General features: G+C 42.2%; 1 protein-coding gene across 1 annotated transcript in view; it reads left to right on the forward strand.

Annotated features, from left to right (window-relative positions):
* MAP3K9 (mitogen-activated protein kinase kinase kinase 9) overlaps positions 1 to 23,988 on the forward strand; it is a 52,433-nt gene extending 28,445 nt beyond the window's left edge. Inside the window, exons 4-11 of the mRNA XM_015425765.1 lie at positions 201 to 349; positions 5,444 to 5,619; positions 8,880 to 9,120; positions 9,863 to 9,985; positions 12,524 to 12,677; positions 19,133 to 19,245; positions 20,250 to 21,038; positions 23,516 to 23,988. Of these exons, the coding sequence (XP_015281251.1) occupies positions 201 to 349; positions 5,444 to 5,619; positions 8,880 to 9,120; positions 9,863 to 9,985; positions 12,524 to 12,677; positions 19,133 to 19,245; positions 20,250 to 21,038; positions 23,516 to 23,988 (2,218 nt within the window). The remainder of the gene's footprint in view (positions 1 to 200; positions 350 to 5,443; positions 5,620 to 8,879; positions 9,121 to 9,862; positions 9,986 to 12,523; positions 12,678 to 19,132; positions 19,246 to 20,249; positions 21,039 to 23,515) is intronic.
* The last annotated feature ends 3,888 nt before the right edge of the window (positions 23,989 to 27,876 follow it).

A 27,876-nucleotide genomic window follows, 5' to 3' on the forward strand; every position in this document is an offset into this window, starting at 1 on the left:
CTGCTGCTGTTCCTTTACATGTTTGGGTTGCATAATGCAAAAATGCTGATTATTCTGGGGCAGAGATAAATGATAACTTTGACTTCTAAAAGTGTTGTTTTTAAGCCTACATTTGTGCATTTAGGAAACAGTTGGTATTAAGAGGTGGCTTATAGAATTTACTAAAGCTAAAGGCAGTTTTGCTTCTTCTTTTTTAATAGCTATGGTGTGTTACTATGGGAATTGCTAACTGGAGAAGTACCATTTCGAGGAATTGATGGTCTTGCAGTTGCATATGGTGTTGCCATGAATAAACTTGCCCTTCCCATTCCTTCAACATGCCCAGAACCTTTTGCCAGACTGATGGAAGGTAAGAGTTAACCAAACGTAACAGAGTTGCTCATGCTTTTCTTGCTTGGGAGCCAGTGTGGTGCAGTGGTTAAGAGTGATGCTGTAATCTGGTGAACCGGGTTTGATTCCCTACTCTTCCACATGAAGCCAGCAGGGTGGCCTTGGGCCAACTACAGTTCTCTCAGAACTCTCTCAGCCCCACCTGCCTCACAAGGTAACTGTTGTGGATAGACGAGGGGAAGGTTATTGTAAGCTACATTGAGACTCCTTAGGGTAGAGAAAAGCAGGGTATAAAAACCAACTCTTCTACTCTGCTTGCTTTGAGAATGCAGTTCTGGCAGTGCAGACTCTACAAATAAACCGCTTTCTTTCCCCAGTGCACAACCAGGCCAGGTACTATGTCTGCTGTTTTGCCCACTTTTAGAGACATGTGAATTGTGGTTTGACCTCAGACAGCTATGTTGGATGTGCTTATCAGCTATTATATGCCAATTCCTGGGGGCGTGGTGACGTCGAGCAACATGGCGGTCGCTTAATTTGATGGCTCCGTCCCTCCCCTCTCTAAAAACAACTCTACAAACCTGAAAAATCATTGACCTACTGAGGAATGGGTAAGAATAACGGCCCTAAACTAACAACAACTAAAGTGGCTATAAAATCTTCATCAAAAAGTTTCTTTAACCCAAAGAAAGTTAAACCGAGTCCCGAAAGCTCCGAGGAAGCCTCACGTAAAATGGCGGCCAATAAATCACAAACTCAGGCCTCCGGTTCACCAGCTGACAAGCCAGACCTCCCTCTCTTACTTAGAGAGAATGGAACAAAGACTCTCTACAAAACTAGTGGATATAAAGTCCGCACTGGCCAAAACAGCAAGCATGGCTGAATCTGCTTTAAACATGTCCACTTTACTGAAGGAGGACGTTAAAGAAATCAAAGCGCGGGAAACTAATCATAGTGATTATATGTCAATTCGTAGGAAAAAATGGTTCCTTATGAGATGTGCTCATGTTAGCTACTTCTGATTTGTCAAAGGCTACACAGAAATGCAGACCAAAATTCTCAAACACTGCAGAACAAATCTTTGCCCTGTGCTACTTCCTTTTTTTGGTGGAGGGGGGTGTCAAAGAGAGTTTCCCTGCTGCCCAGGCTGGGCTGGAGATTTTCTTGACCAAGAGGCTGGCTAGTCATAGTTACAAAGGGGGATTAAAGGCACCTGTATACCTTTAACCAGGTAGTGCTACCACCAGTGCTTTTGTGTCCCTCAAGTCAAGAGCCAAAGGACAAACTCCTGACCTTACTGGGCTTAGCTAGGGAAGCCTCTCTGCAAGGTTGGCTCACAGCAGAAGACTCACAGGTTATTCTAGAGGTAGGAACTGTCAGTCTAAGCACTAGATTGTCTTATTGCAGCAGTGGAGACAGAAACCAGAAGTTGTTAAATAAAATATATTTATTAAATGCAAAGAGTATTATTATTAGAAGTGCGTAATTTCTTAAAATATTACTGTGGGGAAAAACAACAATAGGTATTAATAAACTAGCTAAACACTTATAGAACCTTGGTTCTCAAAGAGCAAGATGTTACCCATTCAGTTCTGAGCCCAAAGTGTACTCCCATCTCCAAAGTCCAAAATGCCAGGCTGGTTGGCTTCAGCAAGTCAGAGCTTTCAAGATGACCACAAGGTGAGCAAGGCAATATTACATGTCCGCTTCACATGCAACACCATCATGCCCCTGAATGAATGTTAAAGCAGGTTATTTATCATTTGAATCCCAATCAGTTGATAGGCCTCTGCACCAATTAGGGTTCAAGCAATGTCTTCCAGATACAAGAAAGCCAATCAGTGAAAGGATGATTTCACTGGTCTCTGGTCATGTCAGAAGAGCAGTTGACTGTGGTGTGCAGTCTCACACCACCATTCTCTTCCCACGGGACTTAATTGCTTTGGAATGTTAATGAGCCAAGGCCAGAGAGGAGCTTTTATCTTGCAGGTGCAGAGGCAGTCACTTTTCCCCCACCATGTCTGTGTGAAACTAAGGAGACTTAAGAGAATAATTTTTAACAAGGCAGGCCGCAGCCAGACTGAACCAGACTTTTTGAGTGAACCAAAGTTATTGACAGGGGTTGCATTTAGATTGTTGTGTTGCTTAATTAAGCAGATGAGAACCTGCAGGGCTGTAAGTAGGACGGCAAAGGAAAGCAGAGATAGTGTTGGGGAGTACGAGGTTACACCCCAGTTGCAGTGATGATCGAATTGTGTTCCACTCTCAGAGTCATGAACCAAAGAACCTAATATATGGCATTATTGTCTTTCTGTTGACATGTTTCAGCTATTCAGTAACCTCTGCATATGAGAATATAAAAATGTGCTTGTTTGCCAGGTTGTTGTATAAATATGTTCATTTTGCAAAATTTTGCTCAACTTAGCATTTTAACAAAAGTGAACAAATAATTGTATGGTATCAGAAGTTCATAAGCCATACTTATACTTGTCTCTGAAATACAAAGTTTTAATCACTTTTCTAGTGCTGCAAATCATGGGACAAACTAAAAGTTTGTAGTGCAAAGATAGCTGTCACTGGTGCGTGTGAAATGTAGAAAGGTGAACATATGCTAGTTTGATATTGGAAAGCTGTGGAAGTATTATAACCCTACAAGAAAGTCCTAGAGGTGGGTGTGTATCTTAACTGTACAAATCTGCCTAATCATAATAAAAATCATAATAAATACTTAACTGACACTGAGTTTAGAAACAAATCATGGGTTGAAGTGCATTAGACAATTCGAAATCCAGCTCACAGCCTTAAGCTGAAGCAATTATTGTGGTTTGGTGGAAGAAGGCAGGAGGGAGCCAAAAGACTCTAGGCAATTGTGCCCAGCATTGGCTCTCCTAAGCAGCTAACATGCTGCTTTCTGCAACCTGTCCCCCATCTGGCCAGCTATATGGTATGTGTGTGGGGGAGCTAGCCAATCCAATGGTCAGGCTCCATTTGGTCCACACTGTGTTTAGGAGGGTGGAGGCCTCTACACAAGAAATAAACTTTCTGGACACCATAGTACGGATACACAAGTACCACATTAAATCGGAAACCAACAGATCGGCAAACATGTCTACATGCCTCCAGCTACCACCCCAACTACATCAGACAATCCATTGTATATAGCCAAGTCCTATGCTATAGTTGCATCTGCTCGAGCCCCTCAGAGATACTCACTTGAAGGATCTGCAACAGACATTTTTGCAACTACAATATGCTCCTGATATGGTGAGAAAGATGACTGAAAAAGCCAGAATAATAGCCAGAGACAGCTTGCTACAAGACAAGCCCAAGGAGAATGAGAACAGAATACCACTGGTGGTCACCTACAACTTACAACTCAAGCCAGTTCAACATATTATTAATGACCTACAACCCATGCTGGATAGTGACATTTCCCTTGCATAGGCACTGGAGGGATAACCTTTTCTAGCTTACAGACAGCCTGCTAACCTAAATCAGCTTTTCAAGTGCAATGATAAACTTCTTAACAGTAACATGAACTCTGGTACCAAGGCCTGCAATGAGCCAAGATGCCAACTTTGCTCTCATAGATCCTGACAACACCATCAGTGGACCCAGCAACATCAGCCATACTATCTCAGGTTCATATTCCTGCTCATCCTCTAATGCAGTGTATGCCATCACGTGTCAGCAATGCCCTTCTACTCTCTATGTTAGACAAACAGGCCAGTCCCTTTGACAAAGAATTAATGGACATAAGTCTGACATTAGGAACCACAACATTCAAAAACCAGTGGGGGAACATTTTAACCTTCCAGTACATTCAGTTGCTGACCTAAAAGTAGCAGTTCTCTTATAAAGGAATTTCAAAGGGAGATTAGAGAGACTGCTGAATTGCAACTGATAATGAAGCTCAAGACAATGCATCCACCTGGATTGAATTGAGACCTAGGTTCCCTGTCTCATTACCAATTCTGATTTCTCCATACCTATTGCCCCTCTGCATATCTCACCTAATCCAATCATGTCTGCTATTGTCATTTACCTGCTATCATCATTTGCCTGCTAATGTCATTTGGCATCTGAAATATTTCCACTTTCTAATAAATAGGACAGAGACTCCCATTCTAGTGTATCTGAAGAAGTGAGCAGTGACTCATGAAAGTCCTTAAGGTGCTACTGGGCTCCTTCTGTGCTTGTTTGCAGATTCTAATAAGCTGTATCTTCTTCCATGCAACATTTACAACTTTAGGAAAGGATACAAAGGATACATTTGAGATTCTACATGTATACAAGTACTGAAGTCCTTCCCTTTCAATTACAGATCCTAGTCTTGTGGGCATTATAAAATCTCTCTCAAAGGTCGGAAAGATTCCATGACAGCACAAGGGATTGCAGTTAGAAGTGACTATGTGTGTACCAAAGAAATCCTGGATTCTAATACCAATGTGTGCCCCCCATCTGCAGATAGCTAAATCTGCAGATTGGGGCCACATGGACACTAAACAGATTTTTTAGCAAATTTGGGGCACACTCCAGGTTTGCAGAAAAATATGATCATTTAAAAAAATTAAAGTAAAACAGTAAAAAAAAAGTTAACCCCTCCCCCAAAAAGTAAAAAATGTACCTCAGCAGTTGGAAGAGGCTGGGAAGAGACTTCATGCTGGGCCTAGTGGTGGTGGTAGCTCAGCCTGGGAACTGCACTGGGCTTGGCATGGGGGCTGTGGTGGACTCAGCAAGAGAGTGGGGGAGATGGAATCCCCTCCACGAGTCCTGTAGACCCCAACTTGTTAAATCTAAATGCCAAAGTTTGTTCTTTCTAGTAAGATTTGCAGTTAGCATTTAACTTGACCATATTATTTAAAAATACAAATGTACTAGTCTTAGAAATTAGGTAACTTGGGACTCTGTTGTATAGAAATATAACTCTATTGGAAAATGTTAGCTCTCTGTGTTGTTCCTTGTAAACCAAAAGAAAAGGCTGCTAAGTGATGTGTGCTCCATATGTATTAAGGGGTAGATGGAGGGTTATATAACATAGTGGTAGTTGAGAGACTGAATATGGTTTTGTGCTTTCTGATCTAGAATGCTTGTGTCTCTTGATCCTATTCAGATTGTTGGAATGCTGATCCTCACTCCAGGCCATCTTTTGCCAACATTTTGAACCAGCTTACTAACATAGAGGAGTCTGGGTTTTTTGAAATGCCAAAGGACTCCTTCCATTCCCTCCAAGAAGACTGGAAACTTGAGATCCAGGGGATGTTTGACCAACTCCGGGCCAAAGAAAAGGTAAGCAGGGCTGGATTTCTACTACATGAATTTAAGAAGAGATTGGATTTATACCCCACCCTTCACTCAGAGTCTCAAAACGGTTTACAATCTCCTTCCCTTCCTTTCCCCACAACAGACACCCTGTGAGGTGGGTGGGGCTGAGAGAGCTGTCTAAGAACTGCTCTTGAGAAAACAGCTCTGAGAGAACTGTGGCTTGCTCAAGGTCACCCAGCAGCTGCATGTGGAGGACTGCGGAATCAAACCCAGTTCTCCTAGATTACAGTCTGCACTCCTAACCACTATACGAAACTGGCTCAATATAATACAATATAATCTCATAGTTCATCTTTTTGTTGTAGAAACACTGACAGTTTGCATAGACATACATGAAGAATGTATTTTACTGATATTTTAATAAATAATATGCTGGCTCAAGTGGAATGAAGAACAAAACTGATTTTCTAAACTTCATCTACTGTAGTAATAATAGCGGTTTGTAAGCTCAAAAAGTTCTTTACCTTTCCCTCCAGTCTTGTCTACTGATTTTTCATTAAAATATATGAACTTGAAGCTGTGATAGTTTAGTGTGAGTGTGTGTTAAGTGCCATCAATTCTCTTCCAATTCATGGTGACCCTGTCAATTAATATCCTCCATGGCATCCTATCGTTAACAGACTTGCTAAGGCTGACTGAGGGCTGTGGCTTCCTTGATAGAGTTTTCCCCTCAGATGGCTGTGGCCGGTGTGCCCGGCGTCAGCACGTCACATCCGGCTGACGTGCACGCCAGGGTGGGGTTTCCCCCGGGGCCCGATTCCTTCTCACTTTTTACTTTTTAGAGAACATTTTAGTGCTAAGAATTAAAGCATATGTGCTAATAAAGTTATACCTTTTTATTGTAAAAAAATAACAAAATCTAATTCTATGACCCTGAACCCTTCTAATAGCACAATGATATGGTGATAAATTATAAATGGTGCCTTCAGTACTTGTCTGCCCATTTCGAAGGATGAAAATGAAAGTACACAGAACAGGAAAAATTGCCAGGCTGTCTGTATGAGGAGGAGACCAAAAAGAGTTGATCACATTAGGAAGGAGTGGATTGGGGTGTAGATGCCATTCCTAAGGTATTAATATGAAAGGGTGTTCTCTTTACATAGTGTGAATTAACCCATGAAACTGCTTATATACAGTTTGTGATAATATTCTCACTGGATCTCTGCAACTAAAAGATAAATACAATAGCAGTCTGATTCTTGCTCAGTAAACCTAAAGTAGTACATAAGCTATAAGGAAATAATTGCTTCAAATTTTCCATCTGGCTGTGTTTCCTTTGATGATTAGAATACTGCCTGCTACTAGAAGTAGAATAAATTTCACCCCGCTATCAAGGGTGTCAAACATATGACGCAGGGGCCGGAACTGGCCCATTCAGGCCTCTTACCTGGCCTGCAAGCAACTGGTGCAAGGAAGGGAAGGCAGGAAACTACTCAGTGGAGGTGAGCGGGCGAGCGGGCGCATGCTGTGAGGTGCGTGTGTGGTCAAAGCTGTCAAGAAATAGAAAGGAAATGACTAGGGGTGAGGCTAAGAGGCTGAGGTAAAAAAGCATGGGGGGAATGGAAGCAAAGGTGGATAAAGAGGAGGCATGGAGTGTTTTTCCCTCCTGCCTCCTCTGACCGTAGCTCAGTGAGGATTGGTGAAGCCACTACATGGGGGGGGGGCAGAGCTGAGTGGCCAGCACTGCCACTACTACACCAATTGACTTCACATTTTGAAAAATGGTGACCATGAGGGGGTTGGTGAGAGTGGGCATGTGGAGCGGTGGTTTGCCAATGAAGGAATGGGGCCAGTGGAGAAGAGAGGAGGAGGAGGAAGGCCAGCGCATGGATTGGGAGGCAACTGGGCTGTCTTGTGCATATTGCTCTGAGGGCAGAGACCTCTCGGCCCCCAAAGCGAGTGGAGGTGCAAAGGCAAAAAGGGACGCCAGTGTTGCCACCACATGTCTGAACAGCCACTATGCTGGGAGGCAGAGTGAGTGTTGGGGAGGGTGGGGGACGCCAACCTCCCTTCTCTCCCCCACCTGTTCTTAGTCCCTGAGAGAAAAGGTGTTGTGGGAGAACAAAAAGCACCCCTGGAGGTTTTGTGAAACAGACTCTCTGTCAGGCCTTCCCGTCAGCCCCACTGTTTCTGTGGGAAATGCAGGAGAAATGAGAACTAGGGAGTAGGAGGATCTGGGAGAGCCAGGTTGAGAACCCCCCTTCTCCTGAGCCAGTACCCCATTGTCAGGATCACCCAAGGGATGGTCACTCAGCCTGCCCCCACCTCACAGGATTGTTGTTGTTGGTGGGGCGGTGGAGAGTGGAGTCTGGTGTGCCTCCTCAAGATCCTCAGAGGTAGAATGGGGGAACAGAGGAAACAGAGAGCGAGAGACAGCTTGTAGCCATGCTTGGCTGCTGAGGCTGGGTGGATGGGGGCGTGTGCTGAAAAACTACCTTATTTATTTGCAAGGACAATGACTCATCTCTTAAAAGTATTGCATATGCATAAAGTAACTAATTTATTAGTTGTAGATTTTCCAGGCTGTATGGCCATGGTCTTGGCATTGTAGTACTTGACGTTTCGCCAGCAGCTGTGACTGGCATACTCAGAGGTATAACACAGAAAGACGGAGTCTGTTTGGAAATGTAAGGTACCCCATCTTTTATGGTACCCCTTGGGGGAAAACTAGTCTTGCATATGCATAAATACATTTATTGGGGCTCATGTGGGTTCCCCAGTAAATCAGTTGCTTTCCCTCCTAGGAATCAATTGCTTTTGTTTGTATTTTGAGTAAAAAATAATATCATTAATAGGGTTTGCCTTTGTCCTTTATAAAGGTTATATCTCTGGTACCTGGCATTATATTTAATGACACACATGGCTCGGCCCGACAAAGTGACATGTATGTCAGATCCGGCCCTCATAACAAATGAGTTTGACACCTCTGCTCTATAGTATACTCTAATTCAGTGTTTCTCATTTTATGTTGAGATAGGATTGGTACACATAACTGACCTTCCTGATGACCCAAATCATTTGTGTAGATAAATACAGCAGCATAGGAAGTTACAGTGATTTGCTACAGGAAGTTACAAGGATTTGCTCATCTCCACAATGTACTTTGGTGGAAGACAGTGCTCATTTCTGTGATTTTTATTATAGACCCTTAAAATGAAAGAGGAGGAGCAGCTGTTAACAATTCAAATATTGGATGTTACGGATGTTACCTATCTTCCTTCTAGGAGCTGCGAACATGGGAGGAGGAGTTAACAAGAGCAGCAGTCCAGCAAAAGAACCATGAGCAGCTGCTTCAGCAGCGGGAGCAGGAGCTAGCAGAGCGGGAGATTAACATCTTGGAAAGGGAGCTCAACATAATCATCCACCAACTGTGCCAAGATAAACCCCTTGTGAAAAAACGTATGGGCAAGTTCAGGAAGAACCGTCTCAAGTTGAAGGATGGCAATCGCATCAGTCTCCCTTCTGGTGGGTGCTGTTAGCAGCGCAAAGGGGAGCTGTCTGTTTCTCCTTAGAGTTGTACATATAAAACATGCTGTATGAAATCCTTATTGCCTTTGGCACTAAGAAATTAAGATTATTGTTCACCATCTTAACGCAGCTGTTGCTTATAGGAATAGAGTCTGTGGAATATGCTTCACAGAAAATCAGCAGTCACATAGTGAAGCTAGGAAGCTGAAATATTTAGAGCAGAGGGCCCCCACACAGTGGCCATAGGTGCCTGACAGCACCTTTTCTGGTGCCCACCAAGTATTTTTAGAAAGTGGGTGGGGCTATGTGGAGCTCTTGCCCAGCAGTTCTTCTGATTGGCCACTGGAGATCTGATTGGCTGGGCAGATAAAACAATACCGTTTCAGCTGCAGCTGCCACCACAATGTTGGCTTCATTCTCTCGCTCCTCTTCCCCAATGTATTTTTATAAATTACCCATCGTCTTCCCTACAATTGGCTTTCCTCGTGTATGTGGCTCCACAACCTATGGCAGCAATTTTCTAGTTGGCACCACCTCCTGAGACAGTAATTTTGAAGTTGTGCTCTCCACCCTGTGTCAGAATTCCAAAAGCATCCAAAAGCGCAAAAAGGTTTAGAACCACTGAGTTAGAGTATTGCTTAACCATTGTAAAATGTTATTCTGTTAGATTAGCAGATGGGGCCTTAGGTCTTTGTATTATTTCACTAATGTGTGTACTGATCAAGATTTCTTTTGACAGATTTCCAGCACAAATTTACTGTACAGGCATCTCCGACCACGGATAAAAGGAAGAGTTTGATTAGCAGCTGCTCCAGCCCTCCTGCGAGTCCTACCATCATTCCTAGGCTCAGAGCCATCCAGTGTAAGCAGTTTAACACTTCAGTAAAAGATGTATGAAACAGAACCCATTGGTTTTAAGTTGGTGGGCTTCTTTATTAAGGGTTTGTTTAGGCCAAGATTCCACAATACATGTTATATGAACAAAGCACAATTATTTTGGGGTAGCTATACTACTTCTTGTTCTGGGAGGCTTGCATTTCCTGTTACTACTAGTGTGTATCTTTTAACTCATTCTTCTTTGAGATGAACAAACTTTTTCTACAAATTCACCCCCCCCCCAAAAAAAACTGTCACCTAATTTGTTTGTATTTTGTACTATGGATCTCATCAGATGAGATTTTTTTCACAATAGGTATGCAGTTGCTGTTCACTGTCTTGCAGGGGGCCCAGGCATTTCTACCCAAGAAAGCCCCAGAACAGAAGAGTTAAGTGTTACATTTTGCTAGCGTGCACCCAGCAATATTGTGTTGCTAGAAGAAGCAGTGCATTGATTGCAGTAGTGTAACATATTGATTGGAGGGATGTTAGAGGGATTTGTTGCCCCACTAGCAGTGCAACTCTTCTCTTCCGTTACACAATAGCTATGCTGGAACAAGAGGACATAATTGCTATTGCTGTGTGAAAACCTTTCTATTCTGTCCAAATTGGTTAAGGGAATGGAATCTGGCAGTGGGATTTGTGTTTGCTCCCTTTTGGTACATGAATTCCAGATATTGCACTTTAACAATGGTTGGTTATCATAGTTGCCCCAATTAAAATAGTTAATGCTAACTAGTGTTGTCTCAACCCAGAATTTGAAACCAGGGCTTGAAATTTAATGCCTGTACCACTCGTGTGAACACAATAAAGACTGTTCCTTCCTGCAGTCTTCTATAAAGCCCCTATTCCTTTCTCTGTTCTTTTTTTTAATGTCAGATTATCATTCCTTCCACAGAAAGGTTCCTCCATCCCCTGCAGCAAGGGATTATGTGGGGGCAAAATATAGTGCTTTGGATCCAAGCTAGTGAAAATGTACTGCTAAGAATACAAACAGAGTTAATAATTTTGGCAAGAGGCCTGCGCTAATAAGAACATAAGACAACCCTGGTGAATCATACCAGTATACTGTTTCCCAGACTAACCAATCAGATGACACTAGGAGAACTGTGGAAGGCACAGTCATGCTCACTATTCTATCCCTGCCACCTGCAACTGATGTTTAGAGGTTTCTTGTCTACAAACATGGAGACTCCATTTAGCTGTCTCACTTAATATTCACAGATAGACCAAAATCCATGAATTTGCCTAGCTGACATTTAAATCCATCTTTGCTAGGGCCATCAGTGCTAGGGGCACGCATAATAAAATTCCCAAACTGAAGATACACATAGAAATCATTACAGTGATTTTCTGTAATGATAACACAAATGCAAGTTGCTTAGGTGTTTCACACACACAAACCCTGGAACAGTCTTTGACACTCCTTGTTCTTTTTCATCTTTCAGTGCTGCTAGCTAGCTAGCCTGCTTATTTCCCAAGCAATGGCATTTCTCCTTTTCCATCGGATCCTTGCAAAGGAGTACCACAGAACTCTTCCAGCCAGTCACTTTGGAGACCAGCCACAGAGAGCCAAGGTTCTCTTTCCCCTCTACCCTTTGTAGGATTGGATTTTGCAAGTCCTGTGGCTGGGAAAATAGAGAGCTGGGAGCACCTTGTTCAGGGGCTCATAGGCCTTTTTCTCTTGGCCCAATTTGCTTGAAACTTTCATATTCTTTAGAGGACAGGCAGGACTCATTCACGTGCAATTTTGGTGTCATTGGGCTGGAAAACAGCCACTCCCCCCCCATCCCCCAGTCCTTCATAGAGGAAATAATGGCAGACCAACATAATAGGGCAGGGAGGAGTCTGAAAAGGAAGCCGTTTTTACTTTCTGAAAAGAAACAGACTACAACGAGGAAGCATGGCAAATGCAGAGTTTTCAGTAAAAAGGTTTTTAAAAAGTCACTGTAAAAGTAGGAAAATGCAGAGAGGTTTTTTTCTAATACTGTGGCCAGCTGGAGCTCTCCTGCTAGGCTGCCACTTGACTGCCATTTTAGGAATCAGTAGAGAGAAGTGCAGCTGCATAGAGAATCACCTACTTTGGGGGGTCTGTTAAATCAAACCCCTTTGTTCAGTCTGCCTGAAAGTTAGGGGACCTTTGGACTGAATGTGGCAAGGACAATGTCCTGTGCACATTTGGTGCCACTATCTTTATCAGCCACTACCACAGACCCTCATATAGATTCACCATTGAATATAATGGTTGCAAACTCCAGAACCTCACAGGTTTGAACCCCAAACTGGTAAAGTTCTACCCTAAAATAAGCAGTCGTGGTAAAAATACCCTCCCCAGATCCAAATTATAACAATTTTTTTCTTGGCTCACACCCCCAATCAGCACAACTTATGGCAGTAAATTCTATAAATGATGTGTACGGTGCAAGCAAAATGTTTTTATTCATCTAACCAAAAAAAAAGCCTGCTACAAAACTGCTGGATAAAAAGCATTTTCACATCTCTGATTCTTCTCCTCCCTTCCTAGTGACACCCAGTGAGAGCAACAAAACATGGGGACGCAACTCAGTGTTCCAGAAGGAAGAGGAAGGAGAAGAAGAAAGGAGAGGCCCGAAGAAGAAAGGTCGCACATGGGGGCCAAGTTCACTTTGTCAGAAGGACTTAGCAACAGGCGAGGATGGGTATGAGGCACGCTGTGGATAGATATTTTATCAGTAGTACTGATATTTGTTTTAAAAGTCCTTGGTGGAATTAGTGGTTATCTTGCTCTTGTAACCACAGTTAACAAATTAAAGAGTTCATAATAGGGCCATGCAAGTTGCATTCTAATTTGGATGCCACCATTGCATTCTAATTTGGATGCCACCTGCTACATCAGGTTCCTCTTTGTACTGAGGAAGTATTAAGTAAAGAGCAACCCAGTTCCCTAATAAATATAGTTGAAAGAACCTGCTCTCAGGCATTTTAAAAACATCCATACTGTTAATACAGGCATGGTTTACTGGATTTGAGCAAGGTTTTTACTCTTCTGGGAGAGAACTGAGTACATAACATTTCATTTTAGATCTGTATTAAACTTTATTGCTAAAAAGAGTTTAGGTGCATTTGTATACGTGGGTCAAGTACCTGAAAATTACTGCAGTCATGTTAAAGGAAGAATCGTTTGAAGAACCTGTAATTTTAGAAAGTGAATTGATAGCTGCATTCAGAGCAGTTGGCAGAATCAAATCACCAGGGGTAGATGGAATATCAATAGAGCAATTTCAAGCCATGGAAATGGAGTCCATCTAAATCTTTACAAGAATGCACCGACAAATATGGAAAACAAAACAATGACCTGACCTACAGACTGGAAACACTTGATCTACATTCCAGTTCCAAAAAAGGAGACATCAAAGACTGCAGCAACTATTGGTCCATCCCATTAATTTCTCATATGAGTAAAGTGAAATGAGAAAATAGATTCAGAAAAGGAAATGGCACTAGAGATCATATTGCACGTGAGCGAATTTCAGAAGACAATCAGCTTGTGTTTTCATAAATTACAGCAAAGCTTTTGACTTTGTGGATCATAAAAAGCTTTGGCTGATTTTAAAAGAAGTGGATGTGCCACAACATCTGTTTTAATGTGCAACCTATTCTCTGGACAAGAGGTTATTGTTAGGACAGAATATGGAGAAACAGGATGGTTTCCAATTGGTAAAGGTGTCAGACAAGGATGTTATTTTATCTCCTCCATCTGTTCAGTTTATACGCAGAACGTATCATAAGGAAAAGATAATCTATACTGTAGTATTCCTCATTACCATGAATGATTGTGAAAGTTGGACAATAAAGCGGACTGGAAGAACGTTGATTAATTTGAAATGTAGTGTTTGAGGAGAGTTTTATGGATACCATGGATGACCAAAAAGACAACTAAGTGGGCTCTAGATCAAATCAAGCTTGAACGCTCCATAGTAAAAATGACCAAGCTGAGGCTATCATAGTTTGGTCAAATTTATAAGAATTTGTAAAAGACAATAATGCAAGGAAAAGCTGAAGGCAGTAGAGAAGGAAGAAGACCCAACATGAGTTGGATTGAGTTATAAAGGAAGCCAATGGCCCTCAGTTTTCAAGACCTGAGTAAGGATGTTAATGATAGGATGTTTTGGAGATCATTAATTCATAGGGTCACCAATTGCCACCCTTTGTCCCCGACCTTGGAGAAAGGAAGCAAGTCACTGTAAGGCGAGCCCCTGTATTCCCATGTTGAGGCGGCGGAGCAGCAACTGATGGTCGACCGTGTCGAACGCAGCTGACAGGTCCAACAGCAACAGTACTGCTGAGCCGCCCTGATCAAGATGCCTCCGTAGATCATCAGTCAGAGTGACCAGAGCCATCTCCATCCTGTGTCCCGGGCGAAACCCGGACTGGAAGAGATTGAATGTGGAAGTGGTCTTATCTTTGGTAATTGGTAAATTAGCCAGATAGATGACAGAGACTTCTTGCCCCTGAAAAAAATAATAATTTGTGGCAAGACTCAAATGATGGTGTAATTCAGTATCCCAAATCCTTTCTTTAATTATATATTTACCCTTTAAGTAATGAAAGGGGTATTAAACTACTAGGAGGATATCCAAAAGTCAGTAATTTCTCTGGAAGGGTCCTTTTCCATTTTGTCTGAAAGGGATGTCTGTTGGCGTCAGAGGTGCAAGTGGAAAAAATGAGCTTTAACCATTAATCCTTTTTCCAGACACAGGCTTCAGGAGATATTAAGCCTCTCTCAAGAGGCAAGACCATGTTGGGAAGGCAGTGGGAGACTGTAAATATGGTTCTCAAACATGTAGTCTGTATAGTTTTAGAAGATATAAAGTTATTGAACAAACATAATTGAAAGCCATGGAACAGCCATGCAGTAATCTTGTCCACAAAGAATGGATAGCTGAGGGGGTTATATTCACCTCCTCTGGTATAAAAGAATCCTATCAAAGCCCAAAACACTTCTCTGGGCATTCCCTGCTGCATTTTTATTTGAGCGTGCCAAGACCCAGGAGAGTGGAACCCTACCCTTAAACCCTACCATCTAACTTCTATAAATCCTCAGCTCTTAAGACTATCTGAATAATAATGAGATTCTATTACACCAGGGGTGGCTTCCTTATAGATTCGGTCTTAAAACTCTTTGTCAGTGAAATTATTTCTCATCTGCTGTATGACATTGAATTATGGGGCTGGAAAGAACAAACAGTAGTCTGGAAACAATCCAAAATCTTTTTTTGAGGCTTATTTTAGCACAGCCAAAAGGGTCGCCAGTGGCTTTGCTGTTGGCAGAACTTGGCTTCCCTTCGATTAGGGCTCATGCCCGCTCAGCAATTTTAAAATCATGGGGCGGGGGGGGGAACAATTAACAAATACTGGCTCACTTAGCAAATCTAGTTATCATCTGTTGCAAAGTAAGGACAAAGCCTGTTCTGATTTTTAAAATAACATTATTTTCCATTATACCATTCTAGATTATTTGCTTCAGGCTTCAGGGAATAATTCTGATCTGTGGGAATGGGTGTATAAAGGGGATACCTTAACTGACAATTCGTCAGTCATCCAGTTGAAGTTTGCTCCATGGTCTAAAATGATAAAAAAGATCATTTTAGAGCGGCTTATTTGGTGGATATAATCTCAGAACGGCGTTCACATTGCTACATTTTCAAACTATGCCAGTGGAGCTACTTACTGGACGATACTTAAAAATACCACAGAAACGGCGCATTTGTAAATGCGGAAGTTTGGAGGAAGACCTTCTTTACTGTGTTTTGATTTTACCCTTTATACTTAGAGCCTAGGAATACATTTCTGGCTAAGACATTAGAGACTCTATATTCTCTTTCTCATTCTGACAGATCAATATTTATGCTGTCAAGACATCGATTCCCTTGTTTCCTACAGGATGGCACTCTTTGCTCTAGCCGCTAGGAAAATCAGAGCAAACGCGGTGTCTAAGAAAGCAATCAAATGAAATTATATGTAACTTTTGAGTCTGAATGAGAATTTTTAGAGATGGATGTTATATCAGAAATTTTAAAATTTCTAGGGCTGTAAATATGTTTTAACTTGTAAAGGCCAATCGCCATATGCAATAAACTTTATTACTACACTTAAATATTTATAGCTTGAAACCTGCTCAATAAGGTCCCCATTGATTTGTCCATCTACGGCTGAATTTCCTTCTAGTAAACACAAGGATTTTACACTTGCTAAAATTAATGGTCAAAAGTTGACTGTCACAGGACAAGGCGAAAGCCCTCAACAGGCACCTTAAACCAATATTGGTTCAAGGAGCAAAACACCATCATCCGCATAAAGTAAAATTGAAAGTGTTCTGGAGGCCAGTTTAGGGGGTGATAAAAGCTGGAATCAGATAAACTGATGACTATTGAATTAATATAAAAATTAAATAAAGTGGGGGCTAGAATGCAGCCCTGTTTAACTCCACTAAAAGTATGTATAGGAGAGCAGAATATGCAAATGAGAGTAATGATGCGGGCAGGGACCCTGTTGTTCAAAACATAATCCTTTATCCCAGCTAATCGACCCTTGTTCATTCTGACTCTTAATTTGGGACATGATCTTATTAGTGCACAGATAGCTCATACACTCTTGTCTGGGATTATGATTTAGGTAGCAGTCCCTCACTTGATATAATATTGCAGTCTAATGCTAGCAAGTAAGATGGGCTTTTAAAACTTTTTTTCCCTTCTGGTATCCTTGTGTGTTTTCTGGTTAGTACCTTCAAGTTGGTACCTTGCCAAGTGAACAGAATCTCTCCACAAAGTCCCATCAGGTATTCTGCAAGGGAATTTTAGCCAGGGTGCTTTTTTTAGTAGTATGGAAGTTGATCTGCTTGCTGTGGAGGCTGCAGCAGCACAACTGGTAACTTTAATGTGTACACAGTAAAAAAAATTAAAACTTTTAAACTGCAAGCAACAGGCTGGCAACAAACCACAAACTAGAAGAACCCCCCCCCAAAAAACAACAACAACCCAGGAAGAGGCCTGAGAGGCCCTAGGGCTCAGAGGTCTACCCAGCACCACCACCCCCAGGCCCACCAGCCCACAAAAAATGAGAAAAGTTTTTGAAAAGTGGTCCTAATAATTCAAACCAGGGATGTCTTCAGTCTTCTGTTGTTCACCAGGCAGGATGGATCTTGATCCAAAGTAGTCCAGTAGTCAGCAGCAGGAAAAGAGGCTCAGAGCAGTGGCTGAAGCAGAAGCCAGCCACACAATCTCCAACCCAGGCTCTCTCAGGAGCGGGAATGGAGTCAGCCAGCCAGAGACCCCTGTTTTTATGCTCTCTGGCCATGCACAGAAGAATTTCAAAAAAGAATAAACTTCTGTGATTGGCCAAAGAGCAGTCTGCTACCCTTACCTGTAATCCTATTGGCCAGTGCTGCTCCTCCTGGGAAAGCAGCAAGCTAGTAGTTGTGCTTCAACAAGTGAAGTCTGCAGCAACAACAGCCTTGCAAGCTGCAATGGCATTTGCTAATACATTGCAGTAATTGGCTGTATGTAAGGTCCCTCTTCCCCCTCCCTCCTGGAAAGCAGAGCAAAGGGCAGGAAAGAGACAAAAACATTGGGAAAAAGAAGGTAAGTGGAGCCCTTTAAAGTTTAAATCCCTGCCACGCCTATTCAATAACGCTGAAAAAAGCCAATTTTTTCAAGTTTTTTCCGGCATTCTATGTTCAGCAGCTGAGTCAGATCAGGAATTTGATTTGGTATGCCAAATATCCCAAAAAATGCTGAAAAGGCATTTTTCAGGTTTTTTTGGTTTGGCTTTACCAAATGCACACCCCTAGTGGCCAATAAACTGTGCATCTTTATTTTATATACTTACCCTGCTCTGTGGCCCGAACGGATCATTTACACTTACCTGTGTGGGAACAGAGCTTATTCCCAAACAGGGTGAAGGTTTGAATGGGCTCACTTTAACTTGGTGAGTGCTGAAGCCTTGAAAACACAAGTAAAGAGGTTGAATAGCACCCCCTTGTGGCCTCTCTGGCTTTCTTCACATATTTTTAGATACTCTGGAATTTGTTAAGATTGGGAAGTTCTAGAATATTTTGTTGGCTCCCAATCCTCAGTCTTAAATTGAGACTTCCTTGCATGACCCAATGGACTTCCACTCTCTTTTCTTTTATGAAGGAAACTACTTGAAAAAAGGGATCCAGAGGGGAACGAGGAAATTATAGGCCAGTCAGCGTAACGTCTGTCCCAGGCAAATTAGTAGAAACTGTAATCAAAGATAGAATTGTTAGGCACATAGAGGGACAAAGCCCGCTGAGGGAAAATCAGCATGGCTTCTGCAAAAGGAAGTCCTGCCTCACCAGCCCTTTTGGATTTCTTTTAGAATGTGAACAAGCGAAGAATAAGAAGATGATCAGAGATTTCTCTCATAAAAACTAACAAAATAACATATGAACAGAGAACGGTTATAAGCAAGAACTCCACAAGTATATTGTGACATTAACTCTAACAGTACTAACATTTTTACTAACAGTGGAAAGATCTCCTCCTCTTGGGGTTTTAGTTTAGTGTGGTTTGCTTTCCTTTCTCCTTAGTTGTAGTCCCTTCCCTATTATTTCTTTGTAGTTTTGTGCCTGTGTGGCACTGGGGTCATCCTATATAAGGCCCAGAAAATGTTCTGTTTCCAAAACTAACCACTAACCAGTAGCTGGGGAGAGAGACTGTTTGGAAACCATATGTAAACTGCTTGTTAGTAGAATTACAGTATAAGCAAACTAAATACAATGCTATCTGGCCACTTCCGCTATAATCCCGATAAGTAATGGAATGAGTCCTGCCTATATTTAAGAAAGTGCTAATTTCATCGGAGAATTTTGTATCTAATATGTGCATATAATGCTGATCCTTGGTTGTTAGCATGAAAGGGCTTTTCACAGGATTATAGTGAGGCTACAATAAATTTTGGAGATCGTATAAGCTGCTGTGCCTATGTTCATGTATTCAGTGCCTTTGGGATGTGATGGGTGAGAAACTGGGGTGGAAGGGTAAGAGCCATTTCTTGAAGTTCTAACTGAAACATAGAAACTGGGCAGAAGAAAGTTCATGCGTTCAAGTATATTTCTTTTTCTTTGTGCTAGTCTGAAGATTCTGGTAGATGGATATAGACAGTGGTCATCTAGTGTTCCAAACCTAGGAATGGTCCAGAGAACGACAGCTACTTTGCCTGGATTTACAAGCCTAACGGAGATGGGTAAAGTAGCCTGTTAACTGAATTGTTATATCTCATCTATCTGCAGTTTTAAGAAATTCTCAGTCTGCTTTTGCCCTTTAATTTCAACCCTTTTATAAGTTTATAATGATAAACACCTATAAATTATTTTGTTGGGAGTACATATCAATGTAATGTTTGCATATGAATGCATTGTACAAGTGCTCTTGCTGCACTTTCCTCTGATGTGTGAAGCAGCCCATAATTTATCCCTCTTGTGTCCAGGCTCTGTTCTCTTTGTGTTGCCCTTGATCATTCACTGTCTCTTTTCCTGGGTTTGTGTATTACTCCTTGATTTTTTGCTGATATTGGAAGTGGTGGATTATTCAGAGAAATAAGTTTGCTGAGGATGGGTCTCTGTCACTTTTTTAGTTGGGCTCCTTTTTCTTGCACTCAATCAATGTTGCTTTAGTTGTTTGTCTCACTTTTTTTTTATGTGCTATTTTAAGCCTTTGTTTATTTATAGAACAAATGTAACAACTTTCTGTTGTGTTTATCTTGGAAATTGAGAGCCTATAAGCATGGCTCTCTGACAGAAAAATGGCTTTCTTATAATTTTATCTGCCATCTTTTTTGGGGGGAAAATCTAACCCTCTCTAGGCATGACAGCAGGGGATTTGTGATCAGACTGAGTTTGCAGTGATGAGGAAGGTGGGATTTAGCTTCTCCCCCCCCCCCCAATCACTGTAACACTTTACTAACACAACTGCTCACTTGTGGGAACTGCTATTAGTGAACAGGAAAAACATACAACATGCTTGTGGTCGATTCAGTCACACACATCTGCTGTCATATCTGGTTTGGACTTGTTACCTAGAAAAGACTGAGTATGGTAAGTGCTGTCAATTATACAGCTTTCAGTTTTTAAAGTACTGCCATAAAAAGCTGTATTTATGGTGTATTTTTATCTGGGAATGTATGGTAAAACATAGGCAACAGATACTTATATAGTGAGAATGTAAAAGGCTCACTGTTCATTTTTGCAGAGAATGAAGACAGTGATTCTTTGAAAAATGGAGAGAGCAAGTTGCAGGAATCACCTGGACCTAACCAATCATACCTCTGTATCCCCTTTCAGAAGAATGAGGACTGGGATGGCCAATCCAGTGATGCCAATGAGTCCACCCCTGTGAACTCTGCCACAAGTACCCCTCAACTCACCCCCACTAACAGCCTCAAACGTAGTGGTTCCCACCACAAACGATGTGAGCTTGCCTTTCTTGGTTGTGCAGCAGTGCTAGCTGCTGCTGGCCTAGGTTTTGATCTCTTGGAAGCTGGGAAGTGCCAACTGCTAACCCAGGATGAACTGGAAGCCCCGAAAGAAGAGAAGAAGAAACGTGACAGTATCTTTCAGCGAGCTGGGCTCTCCCGTCGGAGTACCAGCCCTCCTTCAAGGAAGCTCTTCAAGAAAGAGGAGCTGGGTGAACCCTCCAGTTCCCTGACCCTCCTCTCCTTGTCTTCCATTTCTGAATGTAACTCAACTCGATCCCTGCTACGCTCAGACAGCGATGAGATTGTAGTATATGAGATGCCTGTCAGCCCTGTGACCGTGAAGGCTCCCTTGCCAGTAGTTAGTAATCCACTGGTTAATATTCGTGTTGAGAAGTTCAAGCGGGATCCCAACCAGTCCTTGACTCCCACACATGTAACTCTTTCTTCAGAAGCTCACCAAGGGGAGCACCGGCGCACCCCCTCTGATGGTGCCTTAAAAGTTGCTGCTCTCTTTACCAATGGATATCTTTCCAGTAATTCCCCTACAGGAGCACTGGGGGCAGGTAGGTTATCCTTTTCCTTCATATTCCATAGAATAAAAACTAACATTCATTTTCTTGCCACTGGATTCTGCATTTATGTTCCTGCCTTATTCCCCACTGCCATTCAGAATTGCCTGTTTGGCTGTTGGGGAGGGCTTCTCTATGGCTATGGGTGAAACCATCTTTCAAAGCATCCTTAATCCTTCCACTCTTCATTCTCTCTCTTTTATATTTGCACTATGAGATGACTGCAGTTGAAACTATGAACACTACAAATAACACTTCCCAAGAATATTCTCCTGTAATTTGAAATTTCTCTTTGTTCTCTTAATTGCTCCATAAGCTGTGGAGGCATACAAAGAGACTTGCATAAAATCAATTCATTAAAATTCATTTGCAGACTTTTCTCCAATTGGCATCAGTGCTTTATACAAATTAGGTTCTTTTGCTACTGGGAACTTCCAACCCCAGCTCAAGTATATTGCTAGCCAGGCCCTGCAACAGGTGTTTCTGGGGATGGGAAATGGAGGGGAAGAGAGGAGGACTGGGAAAAATGGGCCTGTGGGCAGCTCAGCCCTTGTGTAGTCAATTCCTGCCAGTCTCTCTGGCAGGAGACATCTTGCTGAACAGTGAAGTGTATGGGGAGGCAGAGACTGACATTATTGAGTGTTGAGGGTCACACTCTGAGGTACTTTTTCTAACCACCCCAGTGTTTGAAAGCAAATTCTTCTGTTTAGCACTGGTGAGTCTTGGCACAAACTCAGTAACTGGCATCAGAGATACTCCATGGCTAATGCAATTAAGTCTGTTGTTGAATTTTAATTCAGCAACTATTTAGGCTACAATAAATTTGCTAGGTACCACAAAACCCTTTTTTGTTTATAAGGAAGGAGAGCAACTGTAATACTCTGGGCAGGGGAAATAAAAATATATCTTGCTTGGGATGACAAAGCAAGCCCTAGCAGCGGCTGAAGTAGTATGGTGATATTATTCCTACTTTGCAGTTCTGTGCTTTGAGGGTAGAGCTATAGTTTAGGATCCACTATATTCCTTGTAGGTGTTTATAGAAGGAGCAACAGATAAGAATCTCTGTCTAGTACATTTTTATTCTGCCCTTTTTCTGAGGCGACCAAGACAGTGTACATGGTGCTCCTTCATTTTTTTTCCTTGCAACAACCCTGTGAGGTAAGTTAGGCCAAGAGAGAGTGGCTGGCCCAAGATCACTCAACAGTCTTACATGGCAGAATGGGGACTGGAATCCTGGTGTTTTAGATCCTGATTTGACTCTCCACCCACTGCACCCTGATGGCTCTTATGCAGTAACAACTTTTGTCAAGTCATGTTTTTTCACACCTCCAGCCTCCTTTTCTCTTATTGATAGCTGCCAGTTGTAGTTTTCTTTATTCCCATATTCCCCCAATTCTGTTTTTCCTCAGGCACAGTATTGCATACAACTTTAATTTATCATGCTTCCCTAGCTGCCTACTGCAGGTCGTCTTGAAATATCCATAATGTTTCTCTTCCCTCAATTACTGCCACCCAAATCAGAGCTTCCTTCTGTTCCTTGAACCCAGTTTGTGCCAAAAGTCATAATGCAAAGGTATGAACCATGTCTGTCAATTATTCATATTTGTCAAGAGAAATACTGAAAAAGTTCTCTTCATAATTTGCTGAATGTCCACAAATATAATTTCAGTTCTTTTCCACAAAGAAAAAGGCTATTTCTCAATCCTGCCCATGAAAAATTGCCTTTCCAAATTGCAAAGTTCTGTCTGAAATGGGAGCCACTGAACACAAGCCCCACTTCCTAATGATAAAACCTGTATCTTCTCCTGAAGTGTCACTGTCTCAGTGTTTTACATGCATGACAGCAGAGAGTAGCTCCAGAGTCTCCAAGGTTCTTCAGTTCCAAGGTTCTTCAGTTCCCTTTGAATATGTCTTAGCAGAATAGTCTGTAACTTTGAACTGGAGTTGCAGCCAGTTCTATGCCATAGCACTGAGGCATTCAGAATCTTTATTTGCTCTGAACAGCCTTACAGTAATGATGAGGCATATCACCCTTACACAATCCATTCTGTATCTATTTGTTTTTGTTTTTAATGGAATTGACTGTGTTCCAGTTCTCCCTGTCTTTGGTTGTATCCGAATGGCAGGTTCCCATTCTCAGGTTGGAGAGTATAGCTCTCAACCATGAATATGGGAATGATTCTCAAGGAATAAGTGGATTTAGTTGTGCAACAGGCTTAAACATTCTCCTGTTGGGGATGCACCCACTATTCTGGCTTAGCTATCCTTCTATACTGTCATTCAGTGTCAGCATGAAGATGGGTGTAGATGCAATGTAGTGTGCATGTCCTTAATCAATAAAACCCTGTGTCTGACATCACCTTGTGTTTACTAAATGAACCCAGTGTCTCACTTCATCAGTGTTGTCTAACTGGTTGGTTTCTCTCTTCTCCCCTCCCCCTTTCATTTCTTTTTCCTGGTGGGGGAAATAGGTGTGTTTAAAACACCCAGCCCAAGTCAGGGTGCAAATGAAGTCCCTCGATTGCCAGACCCCAACCTCATCTTTCCTCCAACCCCCAGGCGCTATAATGCTCAGCAAGACTCTACTCTGGAGAGACCGAAGACCTTGGAATTCGTGCCTAGACCTCGCCCTTCTGCTAACAGGCAGCGGCTTGAGCCCTGGTGGTTTGTCTCACCCAGTAATGCAAGGGGTGAATTCTCTGCTAATAGCTCCAGTGCTGAAACCCCCAGTAACCTGGACTCCTGCTTTGCCAGCAGCAGTAGCACTGTTGAAGAGAGGCCTGAACTGCTTCCGTTCCATGTCAGGCTGCCAGAAGAAGAGCGGACACTATTGGATGTGGATGCTGAAGGTCAGAGTCAAGACAACACTGTTCCACTATGCAGAACTGGACTCAAAACACACAAAGCTACATCATATGAATTCAAACAAGAGTTCTGGACCTAGCATGAAATCCACTGGGGGCTGGCAAGCCTCTTTCCATTCAGTTCTACTTCTTGCACTAAGAATGCACTTTGAACATGGGTGAAGTAGAGAGATGCTGCTGAGGTCATGTCACTTGTGCAATGTCTGCCACAGACATGGTATTAGGTTACCTGAGTCGGATTTTTATGAAGTTTTTTTGTATGATTATTATTATTTTTGTAGCTGCATGTACTTCAGGTACACAGAACTGCTGATTTCTGTTCTGGGATTTTTTGCAGTCTTTTCATTAGTTTCAGAACTGCAGGAGGCAATGTGGCTATATTAAACCTCAGTCCAGAGATACCATATATCACTGTAGGTTTTACAATTACCTCAGTCCCAACATTTAGAATGCTATGTTGGGCACCAGTGTTTGTTTTCAAAGGTTATTAAACTTCAGGAATGATGCATTGAGCTATAAATGTTCCTGCACCACTGCTCTTGTCACATTCCATTTTTCTTTCCCACAGTTACAACCTTTGATCATTTTGGGTACTCAAATAGTTCCTGTTCCTCAAACTGGATACTCTGTGTGTGTGTGTGTGTGTGGGGGGGTTCTTCATAAATACCAAACTTGCCAACTTCCCCCATCGCCATGCCCCCCACCCCCGAAATATGAGAACTGTATTAATAAAATGGGGAGGGAAGTGAAGCATTAAGGTGCCTGTCTTTTAGCTCCCAGTAGCAGATGCAGTTAGAAGGTGTCTAGCTAAACTGATGCAAAAGCACCAGGGAGGGAAGGTATGATAGTGAGGGAAGGAGGGATGGGACACTGTGACATATGGCCTGGATCATATGCTTATATACTTGCTGCTGTCCGTCCCCGTCCCCCCTTCCCGACACCATATGTGTAGGTAGGCTGAAGTATATGGTTGCTGAAATTCATGTAGAGAACCTGGCAGTGGCAAACGAATCAAATGGCATCCCTTAACCCTTACTCCATCTGGCAGGAATTCCCACCCTTCTCAAACTCTGAGCCTTGGGGATGTTCTGAAAGTCATGAACCACCTTGAAGTTTTCCAAGTTTCTCTGAAACAGGCACAGTGTGAGGGAGGGCTCCTGCAATCACACTGGGCGTGTAGCACTTTTGACACTTGTAAACAGAAAAGAGCTCCATTTGCGCCACTTAGAGTGAGAAAAGAGGGTCCCCATAAAAGCTTCAGAATATCTCCAAAGTACAGTATGATGGCAGAAGATCCCGCCATTCACCTGAGGGAAGGGATGGAATCTTTTGCGAGTGGGAATTCTATGTGGCTTTTAAAGTCAGATAAAAATTTTGAACTCCTGCTTTTATGACATGGCTTTAGGGTTTCCAGTTCTTGCCATATTAAAATAGTAAGCACCAGTATTATTTTAACTTCTAAAAGAATGTTTTAAAGCTCTATGTTCTGTCTTTAGATTCTTGGATGTAATCCCTATTGATTTTTATTCCCAACAACCCTTTGTCTTTATTGTATTTACTACCATCTGATTCCTTTCCATCTCTTTTTGTTAAACATGGGCACTGTTCACTCATCTGAAGTATAGTTGGTCACTCTCAAGTGGTTGTGTTTTAACCTGTAGCTGTGTTACCTAGGGGAAATGGAAATTGTAACGGTTGAGGTTTTACCTTGGTTCTGCCAGCATCTTGCTTTATAAACTTAGACAAATCACTTTATCATATGTGCCTCAGTTTTTTCCATCTATATTTATAGCTACCTCATGCAGCATAAATGTAGGCTTATCTCAGTTGTGCAAGCTGGAACGTGGCACTGTGGCCTCTGTAAAAGCAGAACTGTACTTCCTTGTCATGTTGAAATCTCTTCTTGATGCTAAAGGGGGGAAAGTATGTTAAAATGATTTTTTGAGGTCTTGTATAAGCAGAGGAAGCAGTGCATCCATGGCAGTTTTCCAAGGTTTTATCACTCAGCCAGACAGGTGAGCAAATGTGATCAGTCTCTAGAATATATACTTGCTATTTAATTTTTAAGGTTGAAATGTGCTGTTTGGAATTCTTATTTAACTTTAAATTCTAAAGGGTTGCTTCTACAAGTGTAGGCTAGATAATTCTTAACCTGAAAAAAATTACAGGTGAGACCAGTTGTTGTCATGACCCTGATTAGGCAAGTTCCTTAGAACACTTTGAGCACTTAACGTACAGAACCTAATTATTTTATACAAAGGCATAGATTAAACTAATAAGGCCCGATTATTTATTTATTTATTGTATATGCATCCCACCCTCCCTCACAGAACTCAGGGTGCAGGAGACCTCAGCAGGCAATAATGCCAGAGATTCCACCCTCCAAAACAGCCATTTTCTTAAGGGGAATGGATCTCTGTAGTCTCAAGAACAGCTGTAATTCTGGGTGATCTCCAGGTTGACTTCAGGGCTGAGAGAGTTATAATCCAAATCCTGGCATCCCATGATGAGCATTAGAAGATAGCTTAGTTCAGGGGTGTCAAACATGTGGCCCACAAGCTGGATCAGGCCCTTGGAGGGCCCCAATCTGGCCCACAAGGGTCTGGCTGTTTCCTGCTTCCTTTTCAAGTTCTGCTGCTGCTGCTATGCCACAGCTAACCATACCAGTCTCTCTCAATCGCACAGGATAAATAGATACGCAAGCTTCTCCTGTTTGATTGAGAGAGTCTGATAAAGAACTGGCTGAGGCTCCTCCCCCTCCTCATCCCAGGAGGAGGGAGGGAACAGCCAGAGTTTGCTTCCTGGCCAGGCTGCAGGAGACAAAGGGAAGCCCTTCTTCCCTTCCACTGGCTGAGGCTCCTCCCGGGAGGGAGGGAGGGAGGGAACAAGGGAGAGCTTACTTTGCTGGGCTGCCTCAATCACATGGGAGAAATATCAAGCCTCTTTAAGACCAGCAAAGTTTTGTTCAAGGTATTAGCTTTTGTGTGCCTTGCTACAGTGTGTGTGTGTTTTCTTGGGCTCTTTATGCCAGGGCTGTCCTGAGTGCAACTGGGTTCCCTCCCCCTTTTCACTGTATTCATGTCCTCATGACCCAGTCTTTCTCAGTAAGAAAGCAATGTGAACTATTTAGAGGAGGAATAACAACAAGCCAGTGGGGTGGGTTAGTCTGACAGTGTGTATCCAGACCAAGTTCACCAGCACATTTCCTTTGTAGGAAGTTGTAGTTATTTCTCTGGGGAAGACTATAGTTTTGTAGACAAACACATGGTCCTCAAGTTTGTGTCAGGAGGCCTTCTTATGTTCTTGATCAGCACATGAAGCAACTTATATACAAAAGGTTGCAATGCCCAGGTAGTTCATGTTGTCCCCTAGGTCCTAGGCTCAGAACATTGAGCATGAGATTTCTGTAATGAATGTCAATAAATCAAAAGTAGGTTTGCAGCTTACAGATACACACCTAGACTCAAGATTGCTACAGTACAGATATTTTGAAGCAATAATTCAGAGCAAGGGGGTCAGTTATCAGAGACTGTTAAATAGACAAAATATTGCAGGAGTGCTAGTGTTTTAAGCATGTTTTATTTAAAGTTTTTAAAAATCTTTAATTGTGCTTGTCTGTGTCCTTTATAAAGTTTATATCTCTGCTACCTGGCATTACATTTTATGACACACACATGGTCCAGCCCAACAAGGTCTCATTTATGTCAAATCCAGCCCTCATAACAAATGAGTTTGACACCCCTGGCTTAGTTAGTAGTGATTGCCAAGAAAGTCTACTTTTAGTTTACATAACCTCAGAAAACAATCTAGTGACTTTACTCCATTTAAACAGCTTTACTCCAAGTTCAACAAAAGTTTGAAGTATATTAGAATTCAGTTCTGATTATTCAGGTGCATACCAGAAAGTGGAAAATACTCCTGTGAGCAAAAAGAATTGGATGCTTTTGTGGCATAGGCAGGCAAAATAA

Source organism: Gekko japonicus, unplaced genomic scaffold (genome assembly GCF_001447785.1).
Source record: "Gekko japonicus isolate JY-2015 unplaced genomic scaffold, Gekko_japonicus_V1.1 scaffold1818, whole genome shotgun sequence".
NCBI classification, from domain to species: domain Eukaryota; kingdom Metazoa; phylum Chordata; class Lepidosauria; order Squamata; family Gekkonidae; genus Gekko; species Gekko japonicus.